This window comes from Thermochaetoides thermophila (genome assembly GCF_000221225.1).
Source record: "Thermochaetoides thermophila DSM 1495 unplaced genomic scaffold scf7180000011821, whole genome shotgun sequence".
In the NCBI taxonomy this organism is placed as follows: Eukaryota; Fungi; Ascomycota; class Sordariomycetes; order Sordariales; family Chaetomiaceae; genus Thermochaetoides; species Thermochaetoides thermophila.
This window is the reverse complement of record NW_006383037.1, coordinates 1,255,818-1,274,306: the sequence shown is the minus strand read 5'-3', so window position 1 is coordinate 1,274,306 and position 18,489 is coordinate 1,255,818. Positions and strand designations below refer to the sequence as shown.

General features: G+C 50.2%; 5 protein-coding genes and 3 non-coding genes across 8 annotated transcripts; 2 read left to right on the top strand and 6 right to left on the bottom strand.

Annotated features, from left to right (window-relative positions):
• Window positions 1–287: 287 nt before the first annotated feature.
• Window positions 288–378, bottom strand: CTHT_0062630. Its single transcript has 2 exons — window positions 343–378; window positions 288–322 (listed from the first exon to the last, which is right to left on the bottom strand). It is a non-coding gene; the product is annotated as a tRNA-Glu (tRNA).
• A 312-nt stretch (window positions 379–690) lies between these two features.
• Window positions 691–790, top strand: CTHT_0062620. Its single transcript has 2 exons — window positions 691–728; window positions 753–790. It is a non-coding gene; the product is annotated as a tRNA-Arg (tRNA).
• Window positions 791–1,094: 304 nt separating this feature from the next.
• CTHT_0062610 lies at window positions 1,095–1,186 on the bottom strand. The gene is given in 2 exon segments: window positions 1,095–1,130; window positions 1,150–1,186. It is a non-coding gene; the product is annotated as a tRNA-Phe (tRNA).
• A 438-nt stretch (window positions 1,187–1,624) lies between these two features.
• Window positions 1,625–2,628, bottom strand: CTHT_0062600 (uncharacterized protein; the record flags this gene model as incomplete). The annotated part of the gene is made up of 2 exons (XM_006696510.1): window positions 1,625–1,945; window positions 2,209–2,628. 2 exons carry the CDS (start codon window positions 2,626–2,628, stop codon window positions 1,625–1,627), a joined length of 741 nt encoding a protein of 246 aa, XP_006696573.1.
• Window positions 2,629–3,351: 723 nt separating this feature from the next.
• CTHT_0062590 (uncharacterized protein) lies at window positions 3,352–5,278 on the bottom strand (the record flags this gene model as incomplete). The annotated part of the gene is made up of 3 exons (XM_006696509.1): window positions 3,352–4,717; window positions 4,775–4,984; window positions 5,130–5,278. 3 exons carry the CDS (start codon window positions 5,276–5,278, stop codon window positions 3,352–3,354), a joined length of 1,725 nt encoding a protein of 574 aa, XP_006696572.1.
• A 3,507-nt stretch (window positions 5,279–8,785) lies between these two features.
• Window positions 8,786–10,156, bottom strand: CTHT_0062580 (guanine nucleotide-binding protein alpha-like protein; the record flags this gene model as incomplete). The annotated part of the gene is made up of 5 exons (XM_006696508.1): window positions 8,786–9,130; window positions 9,195–9,453; window positions 9,541–9,698; window positions 9,851–9,948; window positions 10,033–10,156. 5 exons carry the CDS (start codon window positions 10,154–10,156, stop codon window positions 8,786–8,788), a joined length of 984 nt encoding a protein of 327 aa, XP_006696571.1.
• A 3,999-nt stretch (window positions 10,157–14,155) lies between these two features.
• On the top strand, window positions 14,156–15,982 carry CTHT_0062570 (spermidine synthase-like protein; the record flags this gene model as incomplete). The annotated part of the gene is made up of 5 exons (XM_006696507.1): window positions 14,156–14,195; window positions 14,653–14,688; window positions 14,759–15,051; window positions 15,110–15,350; window positions 15,702–15,982. The coding sequence occupies 5 exons, from the start codon at window positions 14,156–14,158 to the stop codon at window positions 15,980–15,982; spliced, it is 891 nt and encodes a 296-aa protein (XP_006696570.1).
• Window positions 15,983–16,306: 324 nt separating this feature from the next.
• CTHT_0062560 (hydrolase-like protein) lies at window positions 16,307–17,224 on the bottom strand (the record flags this gene model as incomplete). The annotated part of the gene is made up of 1 exon (XM_006696506.1): window positions 16,307–17,224. The coding sequence occupies one exon, from the start codon at window positions 17,222–17,224 to the stop codon at window positions 16,307–16,309; it is 918 nt and encodes a 305-aa protein (XP_006696569.1).
• Between the last annotated feature and the right edge of the window lie 1,265 nt (window positions 17,225–18,489).

Here is an 18,489-nt window from a genome sequence, read left to right as displayed (position 1 = left end):
ATACTAGTTTTGTTGTCTTTTACATTGATAGTTCATACGATAAATATGGAAAAATGAGAGTCGAAACTCCAACACCTTTTACATTCGCAATCAACAACACGCCGTCGAATGATAGGTGCCTCGACTGACCTTCAAGCTTCCTATCATCCTTGAGTCCATAAGACCATGTAGTTGCTACCAGGCATTCTGGCTTGCACATTACGGGCAGCAAAACTAAAAGGCAAAACCGAAACTACTTTGTATGCGAAAAATAGGGACAAAAATCTAACCCGCCACTGAACATCTAACTCGGATACCGGGAGTCGAACCCGGGGCTGTTGAGGCCTCCTCACTCCTGAGAAGTGAGAGTCAACGATGTTACCGCTACACCATACCCGATCAAGTCGGATGTGGCTCCGAGGGGTTACCGCTAGGGTGAGAAGCGGTATCGGAAACTTTTACAGGCAGTGGGAGAAAAGTCCACTGTTTTGTGGTCCGAAGCCATCACTCAGCAAGCCCAGGGTTGGAGGTCGATGCCAACAAGGAGGGGTAATGTGGGGCTAGGTCAGAAAAAACTCTCCGACCCCGCCCCCGTTCTCGTGAGTGACAAAAGCCCACCATCACGAAAATACTGGCATATCCCGATAACAAGAACCGACACAGCTCAAGAGCAGCCGCTCTCCATTCCAATCTCAACAAATAAGATTGCGCGGTCGTGTGGCGCAATGGTAGCGCGTTACTTTCCGGTTTCAAACACAGAAATGTGTTCTCAGGCTGGTAAAGGTTCTGGGTTCGAGTCCCAGCATGATCGATTATTTTGCTTTCTCCCCACCCATGGGGTAGCTCACCACTTTTTGTTGCATTTTAACATTTTTTTACAAATCATCGCCTCCCTTTGTCGGGAGGACGCGTAAACATGAGACCTAGTTTTTGCACTTTAGAGAAAAAAAGTCACTATATCTACCAATTTATTCTTCGACTGCTTGTAGATAGTACTCACCCAAGCCCTTAATGCAAGGCAAGCCTTTTCTTACCTAGCTTTTCCACATTGGTTCCATGGTGAAGGCTTGTAAAAAAAGTCACAGGTCCTGCATCTTGGCAAAAGGAAAGATGCTTGCGGTTTGCGTGGATCGAACACGCGACCTTCAGATTGAGTTCCTGAAGTTTCGACTTCAGTCTGACGCTCTCCCAACTGAGCTAAACCCGCTGCTAATTTCTGGTTGTTCAGATAACTTGCAGGAATCCATGATTCATGTGGAGTTCGTGGCAATACCCGAGCTCCTGTTCTGGTCTCGGGGCGAGCAGGTCCAGGGCTCCTAGGCTGGCAAAGAGCCTACACATGTCTACCCTCGAGTCCTCGTCATCCGTGACTGGCCATCCTTCCCTCAACAAACCAAATTGCTGCACCATAAGAGAAGAATAACTGACTACTTAGCACCGTCACGAACCTGGCTGCTGAGATTTACAAATATTTCGAGATTCTCAATTTTGTATCCGCCTGAGTCTAAGAGAACGAAGACCTCACCCCCATTGCTATCGATGACTGTTGGCCAATGCCTACCGTCTAGGTCCTCGTCCTGTTGGCGGAAATTGATTCCTTGAACTTCTCAACGATACCATCGTACGCCGGGTGCTTTGTGAAGTCTCAGAACCACAGCAAAGGCTCCCTATCTCCTGGGAAATAGTGGGGCACCCAACTGAAAGGGTCATAGATATCCCAGAGCGTTATTCCGATACATTTCCTGACTTTCACACATGCCTCTACCACCTTCTGGTAGGCTTCCTTTTGCCATTGGAGCTTTTGCTCATCTATGGGAAGCTTGATTCGCACATCAAGTTCTGTGATCGCCACTTCATCCACCAGCTTTATATACCCCCGCATCGTTTCCTTCAACTCTTCGGCACTAGGATGGTTTTCGGCAACAAAATGGCCCTGCATGCCAATACCGTCGATAAACACACCATGCTGTCTTAGCATACAGATTAGTTTGTGTACGCCAGCCATCTTGTTTGGCTTTGGTCTCTCGATTCCATAGTCACATAGTCGCTTTATCACAGCCTGGTCCCAGGATCCGCGTCCGCCGCCGCTTGGAACGCAATTCGGATGTACTCCTCCTGAAGGACGCAGTAGAATAAACTTTGCCAGTAAATTCCATCCTCGTCGAGCGCTTCATTGACCACATCTCACGCGTAACACCGGCCCCGATAGTACCCTGCAACGGCCCTCACATATCTCTCAATGGCCTCAGCAAGCTCTTCTTTTGTCCACTCTTTTCCCTCGACCCATGGAGCGAGTTGGTTATGCCACACCAGCGCGTGGCACCGTAGCAGTTTGCCTTCTTTCCGTGCTACTTCGTCTGTGACGATATCAGTTTCGGTAAAGTTGAATATGCGGAGATAGGGCTCAGTGAACAGCCATTTCTGGCCGTTGGTAGGTTTTGTCTGCCCGAATTCATTTGGATTGCGTATGATTTTTTTGTAGCGGGAGTGCCGTTCCGCTGACCATGGCTCGCGCTCACGCTGGAAGGGAGTGTCGGTGGCTGCGCCGAAATAGACAAGACCAGCCTGCTGAGCTAACCAGTGAAGCTGGGCCGAGGCTGGCAAGATGTCCTGGGAAAAGAAAAAGGCAAGGGCGAGGGGGAGATTCATTTTGTGGTTATACCCTCCCTCATATTTCCAGGGTGAAGCTGGGTTGAAGTAAAGTAAGGATCACTGTGACAAGTCAAAAGTAACGGCAAGCTAGTAGGAAGGAATCAAGTCAGTATATGTTCTTGACTCCGGTACTATAATCTTCAACTTGACATAGGAACAGGCACCATTTTTCGATTTCAATTTTCCAAGAAGCAGATTATCATTGCACGACTCTCGGAACACAACCTAGGCTAATGAGCTTGCTCATCAATCTACATAGATGATCCGACCATGTGAGGGGATTTATTATAACGGGTCATTCAAAAGAGACCATGTTCTACAGTGAAATCGTTCCTGGGTTGACATGTCATCCGAGCCTGCCGGATAAAGTGGTTACTCTCTCGGGTATGTGTAGGCTCTGTAGCCATGTCATCCTAACGACACAGATGTTGCTGTTTATGCATCAGACACGATTATTCTTTTTTCGATTTACGTTCTCGGGCAAGCATAAGACAGGACTCTGAATTGGCTCTATATACCTTGCAGCCCATACAGGATTATTTTTATTGACCTTGAATCAGGAAGCATAGGATGGTTCGTTGTCCTTGTACCAAACAGATAGGCCACCAGCTAAAGCATATTATATCTCCCTCACGAGTCAAACGCCGACTTCCGCTGGGTGCATATCTCACTACCCTGCGAGGGATCCAGTCATCTTTCCATATGGCGATATTTCCTTCTTCAAATCACAAACTTGCCCTTCAGTGGCAGGTCCCTACTGCTGCTTCCCACCTCAACGGTGAATTCGCCCCGAACCAGCCTCCACTTTTGTGTTATCACATCCCACACACTCAGATCTCTCCTAGTCAACTCAAAACGTACTGTTGCTGTCTCTGCTACATTCAAAAACGGCTTCTCAAACCCTCTTAACTGCCGAATAGGTGCTCCTTCTGCCGGAATTCCCAGATACAGCTGTGCTACTTCGGCCCCAGCCACATCACCGCCGTTACTGACGTCGGCTGAGACTAGAATCAACACGTCCCAGAGATCCTCTTGACCGCCTTCTACTATAAGGCCGGTAGGGTACTCGCCAAAGTCCTGCTCTTCACGCTTTTGAATGACCAAATTGCTGTAGTTGAACGAACTGTAGCTGAGGCCAAACCCGAACGGGTACCGAGGTGTGATATTGTGGGCATCGAAGTGGCGATAGTCAATGAACACACCCTCAGTAAAGTTGCTCTGAGGAAATGATGTGAAGATGCCTTGTGGCAGGTCCGGGCCGAGGACAGAGTAGTCGGATTCGTTGCGCGCGATCGTGTATGGCAGTTTTCCAGAGAAATCGGAGCGGCCGTAGAGGAGAGAGACGAGGGCCTTGCCTGATGCCTGGCCTGGAAGGTGAGCGAAAATGAGCGCTGTGACATTGGGGTGGTCGACAAATTGGTCAACCAGCCGGATACCAGCATTGTGAAAGATTACAACAGTGTTATTACACCGGTCAGCGACGTGCTTAATCAGGTTATCGGTGAAATCGTCCCGTGCGCAAGGACGGTCAGCACCTTCAGTCGAGTAGGCGTTGCCGAACACCAGGCATGCGTCCGACATAGGATTGACATCTGGCGTGCCGCTATAGAAGTCCCAGAATAGCGCGGTTCCGTCATCATAAGCTTGCTCAATGAGGGCATCGAAAGGAGAGACCGCGAGTGACTGTGAAGTAGCACCGGAACCACCTCCCGAGTAAAGTGTGCCATTGAAGGCAATGGGGGTCTGAATTGCCTTACCCCAGTAAAACGCGTCCCTGAACTCTGAGAAGCTGTAGGGCTCTGAACCCCAGAGCCACGCCGACAAGCCCCCAGTGGGATGGTTATGATCGGGGTTCTTCGCTGAATAACCGAATATAGAGAGCAGTTTTGGCTGCTTCAGTGGGAGAGCATTTCGTATGTTCTTGACAAGAACATGGCCTTCTACAGCGCCTTCAAAAAGTGTAGACCGGAATGACGAATTTCTCGCATCCACCACTCGGTGAGGCTGGACGAGGTTGATTGGCATACCGATTCCGGGCTCAGGGAAGCCCCTATTTTGACCCATCAGATACCACGCAGCAATAGTCCTATGCTGTGTTAACTGGTCAGGAACAAACAATGTGCTGGCAGGCCAGGTTCCATACCTCGTGACCATATCGTCAAGGCGGGACTCTGGTACAGAGCCATTGGTAATAGCTTCGACCAGGTGTGAGCCCCAAAGAGCATCTCCATTAGGCATGGCCATATCCAGTCCCGCCAGCGCAGTAGCAACTCCGGCATGCTGTGCTCCCCAGTCGCTCAACACCAAACCTTGGAAGCCCAGTTTGGTCTTCAGGAGGCCATTGAGGATCTTGCTGTTCGCGCATCCATATGAATTGTTCACTCGATTGTATGAACACATAATGCTCCCTGTCCCAGCGCGAACAGCATCTTGAAAAGGCCTTTGCATTGAGTTAGCGTGCGGAGCATAATTTTGCAAATCGTATAGCTTAAGCTTACCAGAGATAGACCTCATGCATCGTCCTGTCATCGATGTTAGATGACACAGACTGGACATTACCGGAAGGATTTCTATTCGTTTCTTGTTCATTGGCAATGTAATGCTGGTAGTAGTTAGCAACACTCTGTGTAATACTTGGGGCGAGCATACCTGCCTTTGTGCTCGTTATAACACCCACAGCCTGGATAGCTGAAATCGTCTCGAAAGCTAAGGCGCCGGTCAAATAGGGATCACTCGAGAACCCTGCAGATGGTCAACGCAGATGGTCAACAATTGGGCTCTCGATGAAAATATCGGCGATTTACCCTACCTTCCCAGTTTCGGCCACCAAGAACAACGCGGCCAGCCGGTCCAACGACAGGACCAAGCAATACATTGACTCCTTTGGTTCTGAATTCCCCTCCCATACCAGTTCCCCTGTCCCGAGCTAGTTTCTTGTTCCAGCTAGCACCAACATGAATCCCGCTGGGCCAAGTGCTGACGAAATCGGTTCCGCGAAGGCCATTTCCTGCATCAGCAAGACACATACCGGGGAAATTTAGACGTGGAATGGCTGGGAGAAACCCAGAGCAGCCTGTGTTTGAGCTCACACCTGCAGTCAAATTGACCTGCACAGTTAGACCCTGCTGTGCGACCCCAGCTATGATTATGGATGCCTTACTTTTTCTGCCAGTGTCATATTTGAGACCAAGGCTTTTGCTTTCAGCAATGCATCACCCCATCTCCCTACGCCGGCCATGCTCGCTATATGCACTTGTCAGCCTCATTCTACTGTATTTAAGGAGTTCCCCAAATAGCAGGCATTAAACTTACGCGAAGGATAAATTGGAGGGGACAGACCGTAGAAATAAACATCGTCGGTTATCACACCGTCGGTGTCTCTCACTTCATTCACAGCCTGTTTCCCTCCGCTCTTATGCAGCGAAGCCAGCCCTGACAAGCCACCACCCACGATGAGGAGGATGATGATGATCAACACAGCGATCCCACGCTTTGTACGAAGGAAAGGAAAGCGCTGTGTAATCTTAGATAGTCAACTAGATCTTTGCGGGTTTGCTGTTGCAGCGTGTGTGAGGGTAGGCCGGATCTCATCGAAGGCAGCAGACGAGGATGAACCCAATTTGTTGAGGTGTTTTTCCTGGTTAGGCGTCATGTTCACTCTGGATAGGAGACGAAGATAACCCTAGCTTGGTCTGTAGACAGTCTTTTGTGTCACGGAATCGGCAAATATTCTTGAGGCTGAACGTGAGCGATCTGTAACTTTGTAAAATGGGAGGAGTTGAGGTCTGGGCGTTGGTGTTGATGATGTCGGCAAACAGGGAAGAGAGACACCTGAAGGCCCCAATATCGGCGCTCTGGCGATTTTCCGATAACTGGCCAAGCTAATATACCAGGATGCTCACAGCCAATTGATATAGCTCAGAAGATGTGTCCCTTTTCTTCAACATGGTCAAGGGGTTGGATGCCGTTCTAGGTGTCATTGACTTATGAGTCGTGTGTGGCTTATTTATACAAGCATCTGTTTCGCTTACAACGAATCAGGTGCTGTCAAACGCAATCCGCAACTTTGGTTGGAAGAAACAGTAAGAATACAAACACGGTTACGAATGGCATACTGTAGCCCTCGAACCTTCGAGTAGAGCGCTCATCACGCAAGAGGTGAGGAGATCATCCCGGACGAGAAGATACAGATGCTCTAGCCATGATACAGACAATCTAGGCCCATACCATGAATTTCCTGGTTAGGTAACCTAGGACATAGACTGGTACATGTGCATTTGCCTCTGTCCAACCCAATCTTAAGCATGTGCTCTACAGATTACATAAGACCTTAACCCAGCCTCCATTATCCAAGTAAACGCACTGCGACAGGTCCACGGCTGTTGCTGCAGAAACCTGTTAATTGCGGAGCACAACGCACGAGGAGAATCACCTTGAAAGTCCCTATAATGCCAACAGAAAATTGAACAGACTGACAACCACAACACAACAAAGTGTGCATAGCACATATTCTGTCAGTATTCACCAACATGGTAACAAAGGGTTGAATCAAGTTGTCTAAAGAAGTGTTGACGGAATATGAAACAATTTCTCTGATCATGACAGCACTTGATAACGTCGCACCGACCATAACATCCCATAAGCACTATCCTCGTCGAGCCTGCCAAATCGGCCGACTCGACTACCCTGCAGCGCATGCCATACTCCCGACAAGTAGAGTGTATCATTGATAGCAGGACAACGTTTCTATTCCCAATTCAACCAAACAGTGGCCGCCACACACCTCACAAACGCTGATGCTATCAGCCACATCCAAGTCAGCAAGCTGCATGTCGCTGCCACCGCGCTAGAAGCCAAAAAAAAAATATGGAAGCCGATAGGGATACTCTGATATACTCTGCGATACACAACCTGGATGCCACGTGGAAGCCATGAAAAAACACCCGCCTAGGTAGCACAGCTAGGTAGCGTAGCGGCGGTGACCGTGTAGCATTCTCGTACACTGTACATACTTGGAAGGAAGGTCATGTAAAAAAGACCACCAAAGCGCTGCCAGGTGCTTATGTCTGCCCCACTGATCACCGTTTGAACCCAGCCCTAGCCGATAAGGTGAACTGATCAGCGGTCAAGTTTTTCTACTGGCAAAGGAAGAGACCGGGCGAGAGGAAAACATGTGGACGGCGCTTCTTCAGGGAGTCTCCTTTCTCTGACCAGCTGCCGAGTAGTGATATCCGTAGCATTGCCCCCATGCTCATACCTGAACGCCGAAACATTGTCGCAGATTTGGTTTTGATACATTACTTAAAAGGGTTCAGTGCAAAACTCCATTGATTGGTATCTGAACGCATATCCTTAACCCCTCGGATTCCTTTCACCATCAATATTTCACACATTTGCTTCTTCAACCTGCAGTTGTCGTTCACGACGAAAACCAGGCAAGCCTAGGGGAGAGGCATGCAATGAAAAGAGGAAGAGGCGTAGGCTTGCTGGCTTCTCCACTGTATCGACCCTGATGCCCAGAATTGGACCCTTGCTTATCTGACGCCAGGCCCGCTAGTAGCATCATCTCCCCTGTATTGTGGTGAGCTCTTCAACACTTAGAATAACCAAAGATAGCGAAAAAGCATCCTGAAGATATCAAGATCCCCCAAGAAAACCAACCCCAGTTGGTATAAATAATATGATGTAGAATATAAACAACAGAAGCGAAGAGAGGAAAGGGGGGCAATCGTGGTAGGATAATACAAGAAAGTAAAAGTGCATAACACAGAAAATTCTGACCCCTTTTTCCCCTATTTCGTGGGGTATTTGTCACAAACGACGGGTATCGGGTCATATATAAGCTCGACCATCATCAGACCCTATTAAGATCACATGTTAGGGCCAGCCTGCTTTAAAAAAAGAAAAGGAAAAGGTGACGGAAAAACGGAGGAAAATCACAAAAGCAAAGATGTTAAGGATACATCCAGACTAGTTGCAGCGTTTGCAATCCAGTCAAGAAAAATTCCACATCCGAATATCCCTCCTTGTTAAAGGGGTTGCGAATAACGGCTTTGGGTGGTTGTGGCGCACTCCGCTAAAGGGAAATCCCTCTGCGGAAGAGAGCGAAGGTCCGATTGAAGCAAACAAAATATGCAAGGTGATGGTGCGCCTCTTACAGTATCAACTGCTTTAGGTTTCTCTGGATAATCATATCCTGGACAGAATTCATCGTGATTTTAAGCAGGTTCGTATCGGTCGCATTGGTAAAGTGTCCGTAGATCTCCTTATCCGGGTTGCGGTTCAGCGCACGGAACTTGTCCATGAAATACTTGCTGGCCTGTTTATCGTCGTCCGGGGGTCCGTGGTAATCGGTGAAGCCATGTGCTGTAATGGGGCTCCTGGGCAGCTTTTCTCGGAATAGATCGATTTTATTGAGGAATAGAATCAGCGCCGACTTGGCGAACCAGTGGGAGTTGGCGATTGACTCCCAAAGCATCAACGCCTCGTTCATTTGATTCTGAGCAAATAGTATTAGATTCCCGATCTTTGTGAGGTGCTCTGAAATAAGGAAACGAACGCACCCCATCCTTGTCCTCAACCAAGCATTGGTCATAACCTGAGATGGCGACGAGAAACAGCAAGCAATTAACGTTTTCGAAGCAGTGAATCCACTTCTTCCTTTCGGACCGCTGGCCGCCCACGTCGAGCATCCGGTACGTGAGCTGACCAAGGTCAAAGACAGTCTCGGTAATGCCTGTTGTTCTCAACCTTGACCGCAGCAGATCCTGATCCGTGGGCACGTAGTTTCTGTCCCAAAGTCGGTCCAGATCGTCACAGAAGCTGTTTGAACAGTGATATCAGCATTTCACCTGCTCTGACGTGATAACTGACTCACAATCATTCGGGCTCTTTGGGTCTAGGACTTACTAGTCTAAATTGTCGTGTAACGCATATTCATTGCCCTTCTCTATGGCTTTTTTGACGCCGGCGTCAACCCAGAGACTTTTCAATGGTTCGTAGTATTCTATCGGTAAAGGCTCGTCCGCCGTCATTTCATAATCGATCATAATTTGGGCCATATGCTTCTGCAGAACTGGTTAGCCATTAAACCAGGGTTGCCATGCAAGCACTGAAGAGCTGGGATGCGTGCCTCGTTTTCTGGGTTCTCAAACTTGATGCCCATCTCATTCATAGCATCATATATCAACCGGAATGACTGGATGATGTTTGCGAACACCACAGGCTTCCATTCCATCTTTTCATGCTTGCTAAACCCTTGCGCGTATATGAGCTTCATCTGCTTTAGTACAGTTGACTTGCCAGACTCGCCAGCGCCTGCATAAACAGAAAGGTCAGCGGAGGGGTCAGTTGCGGGGAGGGGTATTGCCACTCGTGCAAGGAGGGGGGAGGAGTTTGTACCCAGCAGCAGAAACTTCATTTCTCTTTGCATGCGCTTCTCATCGGCCTTGATCATCTTGTCAATGTCGCGGGAGCGGGCAGCGCCCACCTCGTCGACTCGCTTCTCGCGGCCGCCAAAGCACATTGTAGTGATATGGCTGTGTTGCAACAAACCGGGGAGGAGGGTGGCTGAAATTCGGCCAAGATTGAGGGGCCTTTAAGTCTAGGTATGTCACCAACAACCGACCAGGGAGCAATCTGTTCGAGAGCGGAGCTAGTTATCAGGATAGGCAGTGTAGAGGTGGGCTGGCGCCCACGAGCGTGAATCGATTGCGAAGGGAATGACGGTGAGAAGCAAGCGAAGAGCCAAGGTCAGGTATCTGTTCTTTGAAACGTCCAATCCAGAGGGTCTAGCTCGCCAATAGTGCCGGCTCTTCGTCGAAGACACCGGCTAGATCTTAAAAACAGGAGCCGGTCGATCGGCAGAGACCACGAGATACAAGCTCGAGAAAGTGGAAGAAATCCACTGCGGGTGCCGTGTTTGGCGTAATGCACTTAGGCCAGCTGCACGGCGGAGATATCTTTACTTTTTGTTTAGTTTATCCCGTCGTTGAGAACTGACATAGCAGGGCTCGGCGCTTCTCGGTTCGGGTGGCCGAGGTGAATTCAATTGCTGGAAATAAAGGGTGGGCTGGCTGGCTGCTGGCGGGGATCACGAGGAGTGGACTCGGTGAAGAAGCATCAACCTGGATGTTGAAGGAATGCGATTGAAGATAAGTTGGCTGTGAAGCAGGTATGTGTGGCCCAGTAGATGCAGCGACGAAGCACAGCTCAGGATGATTGGTAGCGCAACATTGAGAAAAGCTCGACAACTTCAGGATGGAAGCATTCCTCAGTCGAACGCACACGGTGGGCGCAAGAAAACAAGTGCGACGTGTGGCGTATGAATTGCCTATCTGCACCCTTTGTTACATGCGACATGCATCCCTGCCAGCCCTGCTGTGTGGAGGTGACTCGCCCCCTCTGGGAAGTGGAGCCCAACCGGAGAGACGCCGCAACTTGCACGCGAGCTAAGGTCTTGACTAAATTGTTAGTGTCGAGATTCGCATCCCCACCTCCAATCCTGCTGTTTTGTGCATCCCTTTTTCCCCCAGGCGAAGCCATATTGGAGCTTCAGCATCAAAATTTCAACTGCATGCTTTCCGCTACACCAATGCTGGCTGAATGCCGTGATCACCATGGAGCATGCTTTACCGCATGTAGAAAATTTATAGTTCATCTTGTATTTGTATAAACAGCTGACCCAGATTCTAAACACGCGGGCTCAGCCTCTCCTTACTGAGTTGGACAGTACACAGTGCTTGGATTCACTGCTTCGGCAATCGTAATCCATGATGGTACAGTGGTTGCCGGTTATGTGAGATGTTTCAAAGACACAACACTTACGCCCCCTCTTAATGAGGCACTTTGGCCTCAAACATTTTCAATGACTGAACCCGCCAGCACGGATCGGTAACGATGAGAATGTGACGAGAATGTGACGGCACATACTATTAAGAAGACTGAAGAGAATAGTCAAGCAACAACGAAAGCAACCTCTCAATTCACGAAGTCTCCAGCCCAGCCACAACCCCTATTCAAGGTACGTAGATATACTCCTGGCTTCGTCCTTAGCGTGTCCGGATGCTTCCCGAGAGAACAGTATCTAACTCCAGCCATCAAAAAGCCTGGGCTGATGCAGGCATGTTGGAAGGGTTGCTGTGATCTGATCTGCCGCCCGCACTGATACCTGTGATATCAGGCGCAATCAGTCCCAACACATGCTTGGTTGACGACTCTGCGCTCCTGCTTGCTGCCAGGAGCCTGTCCGCATTCAGGTCTGTGAACACAAATTGACAATGGATCCTTCCTGTCAGAGTCAGCCAGCAGAATGCACAACTGCCGGTGACTGACAGCCTCAGGCCTCCCAAGAGCTACTCCTCAGGTCTGAGCGTGCATCGAGCATACGGCCTGCTCTCGTTGCTATGGAACGGTCATATCACGGGACTCGGTAAAATAGATCTCGCCACAGTTGCGACTCGAACCAAACCGACCCTGTGGTTGTTTCTCCGAGCCCCTTTCTGCGCACAGTAAAGAACCCTCCCCCTTGGCCTAGATCGATGCAAAAGCATGGACCGCTTCGGTGACATGAGGAAGCGGGTCAGGGTTGCAGCCAACCAATCGCAAACTCGCTGCCAAAGGACCGTGGATGCGGCTGGTGAGCACAGACATCATCCTTTTTCTCCAGTCATCGAATTCTTCGTCAGTCTTTCTCTGTTTGACAAACTTGGCGCAAGTGGCAGCTAGGTGCCGCGTGCCAGCCAGTGACGCTTGGGTATTTGCCCCCACTCCTAGGCTCCGCCTGCATGGACAGATCGGGATGCTAAGCTGGTTTAGCTCCTGTGTGCTTACACAATAAGCAACCGCAATGGCATCGCTAACATGGGTGTGTCGCCAGCTGCTCAAGTATCTTCATTTACACAAATACAGCAAGAAAACGACTGTGAATTGAGCCGGAACTTCCTGCATGATCAGGGAACTGACTGTCGAACCACAAATCTGGCCCATGGTGCTCTATGATGGTGTCGTCAAAATCTTGAAGAGGAAAAAGAAACTTCGACATGCCTGAAAGTCACCGTTCGAGCGTCCGATGTGGAGCGCGCCGCACTCGTCATCACCAAAGTCGGTATGTGGTTGCAATGTTAAAAGTCTGATAAGGGATTAGGCTCCAGATAAAAAAATGCTGGGCAATACGGCATCACATAGGCCGTTTGGTGGCCGTCTGTTGCAGCATAGAGGTATCCAAGAGCTCATGATCAGCTAGCTATCCGCACCTTTCAGCACCGAGCAAGAACCGAAAGCTCTCATGTTGGGAAGGTGAACAGGTGAAGATAGTTCAGCCATTGATCTCCATGTTTAGAAGTTGAACGCTACGGCCAACGCTGGCAAACATTCCATTCTGTCTGTCACTGACAGCATTCATCCAGCATCAGACAGCGTCGTCTTCGAAATCCTGAATGATGAAGGTCAGAGCGTCGCCCAATGTTCTCAACCTTGATTCTCCAGTGAAGTCGTCAATGCCCAGCAAAATGATTTGAGATTCTGCAGGCTTGGCGAACGTACGTCCGTATTCGGTTGTTTATGCAACCAGAAGCGAGATCTGATGTTTGTGCGCGCGATGCTCTGTGCTCAACACTAGCGCAGCCCCGCGATTCTCGATTCGCGATTCGATCTGTTGTGCATACCCGAAGAGCTGGAACCTGACAGGCATCTTGGATGGAACTGGCGAAGTTGTTCCCCTCCCTCCCACTTGAGCCTTGGCAAAGCCACATGAGCCCCGCCCAGGTGGTCGTGACCGTTGATGGCAAATCGAAGAGTCAGCTCAAGGCACGCCGCACCTGTAGCGGCGTTCTGCCGAGAGCCCCTGCTCCTTGCTCTCTGTGAGGGCGTAGCTTTACGCAACCTCATCATAAGTTTCAAAAAAAAGGTTTACCGTGAGTGAAACGTTGCCAGTCAGCGTCTAGACGGGAATATCTGCTTGACGAATACTGTTCCAATAAGGTGCATAATTGGTGTGCAAGTATGGAACTTACCAAAAGCTGGGCGATAAACATAGGAAAGCATTGTCTCTGACAACGGTGTCTGGACATGACATGATATGTCGGTATTCGACTCCCTTCTTCTTGCCTTCGATGTATCGTTGCGCTCTGCGGGGCTGTTTAAGTCTAACAATGGCCAGCGGCCAGCCTCACCCAGAAGGTGAACGGCTGCTTCGGGTTTTTACGCACACGAATGCCTCTCCACAATTGGTCCCAGCCTCTACCTCTCTTACTTGTAGAACCCGTTTTAATTCGCTCATATGCAAAGAACGGGAACCTTTGTCTTCCAACGAGCCACAAAATTTTTTGTGCATGTTAAGCCCACTTTTCCTGTTTGCTTGAGCTTAAGAGTTTCCTCCATCGCTATCATCGACAACATTTACCCCGCCTCCACCTCACTGGCCCGTCTCACGAGATTTGCTTTGCCTGTCTCCATTGCCAGGAGCTCTCATCGGTTTGTCACATCTACACTTTCAAAACAGTCAAACCTTAGCCAAATCCGAAAAATGAGCAGCGAGGGAGAAATTACGCATCCCACCATCAAGGGTACGTTCTTTTATCCCCGAAATATCATTGCCCTTCCATCCTTTGCTTCTCCCCTTCCATGGGAGAAGATGTCACCGTTTCTGAACATTTCCGCGGTTCATTATTTCAAATATCTGCTCTGTTTTGTCGCGTTGTTCTACATCCATTTCAGGGGCCAATGGCTCTGCCATCATTTTCCATGACCTGGCGTTGTTGGATGTAATCACAGCTCTTCCGGAGCGGGGCCACCAGCCATGAGCCTTTGCTACGACCATCAGTCCTACGAAGCGTTGATACCTAGCCATGTTGCGCCTTATACAAGCCTTTAGGGGCACCCGTGGCAGTTTGCGTGATTGGGATCTTAGCAATCAGATTATATCTTGTCTTTGTGCTGCTTGGCGTTGGCTAGGGACTTTCATGATGCTATCCCCGGCCTAACCGGTAGGGCGTTGATGCTGACCAAGCAATTTTTGTGCAGATGGCTGGTTCCGTGAGATTTCGGACATGTGGGCTGGTAAGTAACAGAAGTTGACCCAATGTCTTAGAATTAATTGGGGCCCGCCAGACTGACCCTGATTCAACAGGCCAGGCCATGACCCTCCGTGTCAAGAAGGTCCTGCACCATGAGAAGAGCAAGTATCAGGATGTCCTAATCTTCGAATCGACCGATCATGGCCGTGTTCTGGTTCTGGACAATGTCATCCAGTGCACTGAACGCGATGAGTTCTCGTACCAGGAGATGATCACCCACTTGGCCATGAACTCTCACCCTGAGCCCAAGAAGGTCCTTGTCATTGGCGGCGGTGATGGTGGTGTGCTGCGTGAGGTCGTCAAGCACGAGTGCGTCGAGGAGGCTATCCTCTGCGACATTGATGAGGTACATGGCTCCCACAACTTCGTACTAAAGAAGCTCTTGATACTGACCCCTGATACAGGCTGTCATTCGCCTCTCCAAGCAGTATCTTCCCAATATGGCTGTTGGCTTCAACCACCCCAAGGTCAAGGTCCACGTTGGCGATGGCTTTAAGTTCCTGGCCGAGTATAAGAACACATTCGACGTGATTATCACCGACTCTTCCGACCCCGAGGGTCCCGCCGAGTCTCTGTTCCAGAAGCCCTACTTTCAGCTCCTCTATGAGGCCCTCCGCGATGGCGGTGTTATTACTACCCAAGGTTGTATGTCTCATTTACTCTTGAAATTCCGAGACCCCGTGGAGGGGGCCCCTCCTCGCTCTTTGGGAGTGACACTCCGCATGATATAGGCTCCTTGTGATCCTTTCTCCCAGGAGACTGCCAAGTGGTAGTTGGTCTCGGATTTCATCACATGCGTCACTACAAGCTTTCGTTTATTTTCATATACTCCACTGTCTCTCCTTTTCAGCCCCCTATCCCAACACCCCCATTCTACTCTCCCTCCGAATTGTGGCCCTCATAGTTTCCACTCTCCGTCATGCAGGCCTCGGCCTGTTTTTGGTTCTTAACGTCTCCTACGGTTGCTGTCCGGATCACTAACTTATGGGCTTACAGCCGAGAACCAATGGCTCCACCTCCCTCTCATCACCAAGCTCAAGAAGGACTGCAGCGAGATCTTCCCTGTGGCCGAGTATGCCTACACTACCATCCCGACCTACCCGTCGGGCCAGATTGGCTTCATGGTCTGCTGCAAGGACCCCAACCGCGACGTCAAGGTCCCTCTGCGCACCTGGTCCAAGGAGGAGGAGCGCAGACTGTGCAAGTACTACAATTCTGAGATCCACAAGGCTGCCTTTGTCCTGCCTACATTCGCCCAGATGGCTCTGGAGCAGTAAACGGATGAATGTGCTTGGTAGCATGAGTGATTGGGTTGGGGAGTAGTTTGGAGAAGGCAGATAACGAGGGGTCAATAAGGCAACCGCCCACATGTAGATGGGAACGTCGGTAAGACGCAAGATGCCGTTGCCGTTGGGAAGGGATCATAAACAAAAATGCTCACTTGGCGGCTAGACAAGTGCTAAGGTGTAAAATAGGCATATATACCTTGTCTTCGTGTGGATGGAAAAAGATGAAAATGACATCTCATAAAGGTCTATCCAAAAAACATGATCATTGTGACCATTGGCAACAAGGCATCTCCCAGTGATGCAGAGTTCAAATTACGGGCTCTTCAGCTCATACCCTTGGCTTATATCTGGATACACATCAAACCTTCTCTGTTCTCTCAGCGGGATGCCTCTCCTGGCTTTCTCGATTTCCTCCCCATTAAGCTCGGCGCTCACAATTTCCTCACCCTCGCCAGCTTCGACCAACACCTTCGCCATGGGATCTACCACCAGGCTATGCCCCCAGGCATTATAGCTAGCACTCATGTCTCTAGCGGGGCTGCACAGAGCAACATAGACCTGGTTATCGACTGCCCTCGCCTGACCAAGCAGACGCCAATGCAGGGGTCCCGTAGTCAAGTTGAAAGCCCCAGGGTAAATGAGCGCGAAGCAGCCCTTGCGCGCAGCGATAGTGGCCAGCTCGGGGAATCGTACGTCATAGCAGATGGCGATAGCCACGCGCCCATACTCTGGCAGGTCAACAACCGTCAGCTTGTTCCCTGGCGACAGCACGTCCGATTCGCGGAACGTGATCCCACCAGGGATCGAAATATCGAAGAGGTGCACCTTGCGGTGTGTCGCAAGCAGTTCGCCCGCCGGTGAGAAAGTCAGAGAGGTGTTGTAGTAGGTCTTCTTGTTGTCGGCAGAGACCTCGATTTCTGGAATCGAGCCGCCGATGAGATACACGCCATTATCGCGAGCCATGGCGGAGAGTGCATGGAATGAGGGAGATTGTTCTGGGCTTGGCGGCGACGGGAGCAGCTGTTCGGCGTACGAGGGGAAGTAGTCACAACCATAAGGGGAGTTAAAGCACTCGGGCAGCACCACGATTTTGGCGCCTGCGGAGGCCGCTTCTCGTACCTTCTCAGCGGCATGGGCTAGGTTGGCCGTCTTGTCGGCACCTGTGGCAAGCTGCACACAAGCAAGCTTGACGGGCTGCTTGAGGAGGAGAGGATATGAGGAGGTAGCCATTGTGCGGCGGCCAAAGGGAGAGATGGTTGATCGAGGAAGTACGGACAGAGGCTGCTGTCTCAGATGAAGATGTCGTGGTAAAAGCGGCTGGAGCAGCGATCTTGCGAGGACCCGAATTGTCCTCCAGCACGTCGTTGATGATGGGCGCATGGCGGGGTTGAGACTCGTGCTCCGAGAGTATCGCTGCAAACGGCTTTCAGAGTCTTCGGCGCGGGGGCGGGGTATCTGAAAGTGGGTCTCTTGTGCGGTTCCTGAATCGGGAACCAGGAAGTTCCGGCCCGAGTCCTCCGCTCCCATGCGGCAGGAGCCCCTGACTGTGATACAGCGTGATCTCGATGGCTCAGTTTCATACCGGTGAAAGGGAAGGAACCACTGGAGCTTGATTGAGCCCGTGGAAATAGGCTCAGCTGGCACATCAATTATATAAAAACTGGATACCATCTAACCGCCCCCCTTCATGCTTGTAACACAAATATTGCGCCTGAATCATCAGTTATCTCCGAGTTCAAAGCTGTTTAGGACGAGCTTTCAATAGTCTGTTATTAATGCTCGAAGGGTTGTTCATCTTATCTCGAAGATACCTGGGCTCTTTCACCTCATCTTACAATGAACTGGACTGAGGGCAGCTTGTATCGCCACAGTCGTAGCCGTCTGAGAAAAGTCAATCCTCTCCGACAGCAGCAGAAGGCATATTTCGCCAGAGCCCGGGTCCATGCAGTTGAGATCAAGGCAGCAAGGGAGAATGGCCCTCCACCTATCTCTTACCTGGAGCCAAACTCCCCTAGCGCTCGAAGTTCTCATGCGTTGAATCGGTCTGGATACTCCCCGGAAGATCATCCGACCTAAACCGCGACGCTTTGGAGTGTTATGACTAACAAATTACAACATAGGACTGCCACGGATCAAGATGACAGTCCATTGCCCACTATCAGCCGTTTCTTCCGGGAACAATCAGAGAGGGAAAATGCTGCTGACCTGCCTCATCAATATGATAAGGCTACCGTAGAGCGGTTGCGAAAGAACTTACTCGCGAAGAAGGATTAGGGAACCGTTCGCGATCCTTTGGCAACTCGCTTTGGAAATCATGGCTCAGAACCAAAAGACCAAAGGACTGTTGAGACCTCACAGCTTATAAAGAAGAGGCCGCCGCAGATGCTAGGCATTAGAGAAAATCTCGCCAAACGTCACCGACAAGGGCCTGCATCTTACGCTCTTGCTTGGGAAGATGTCAGGATTCAGATTGGTAGTCGAGAGAACCATCCAGG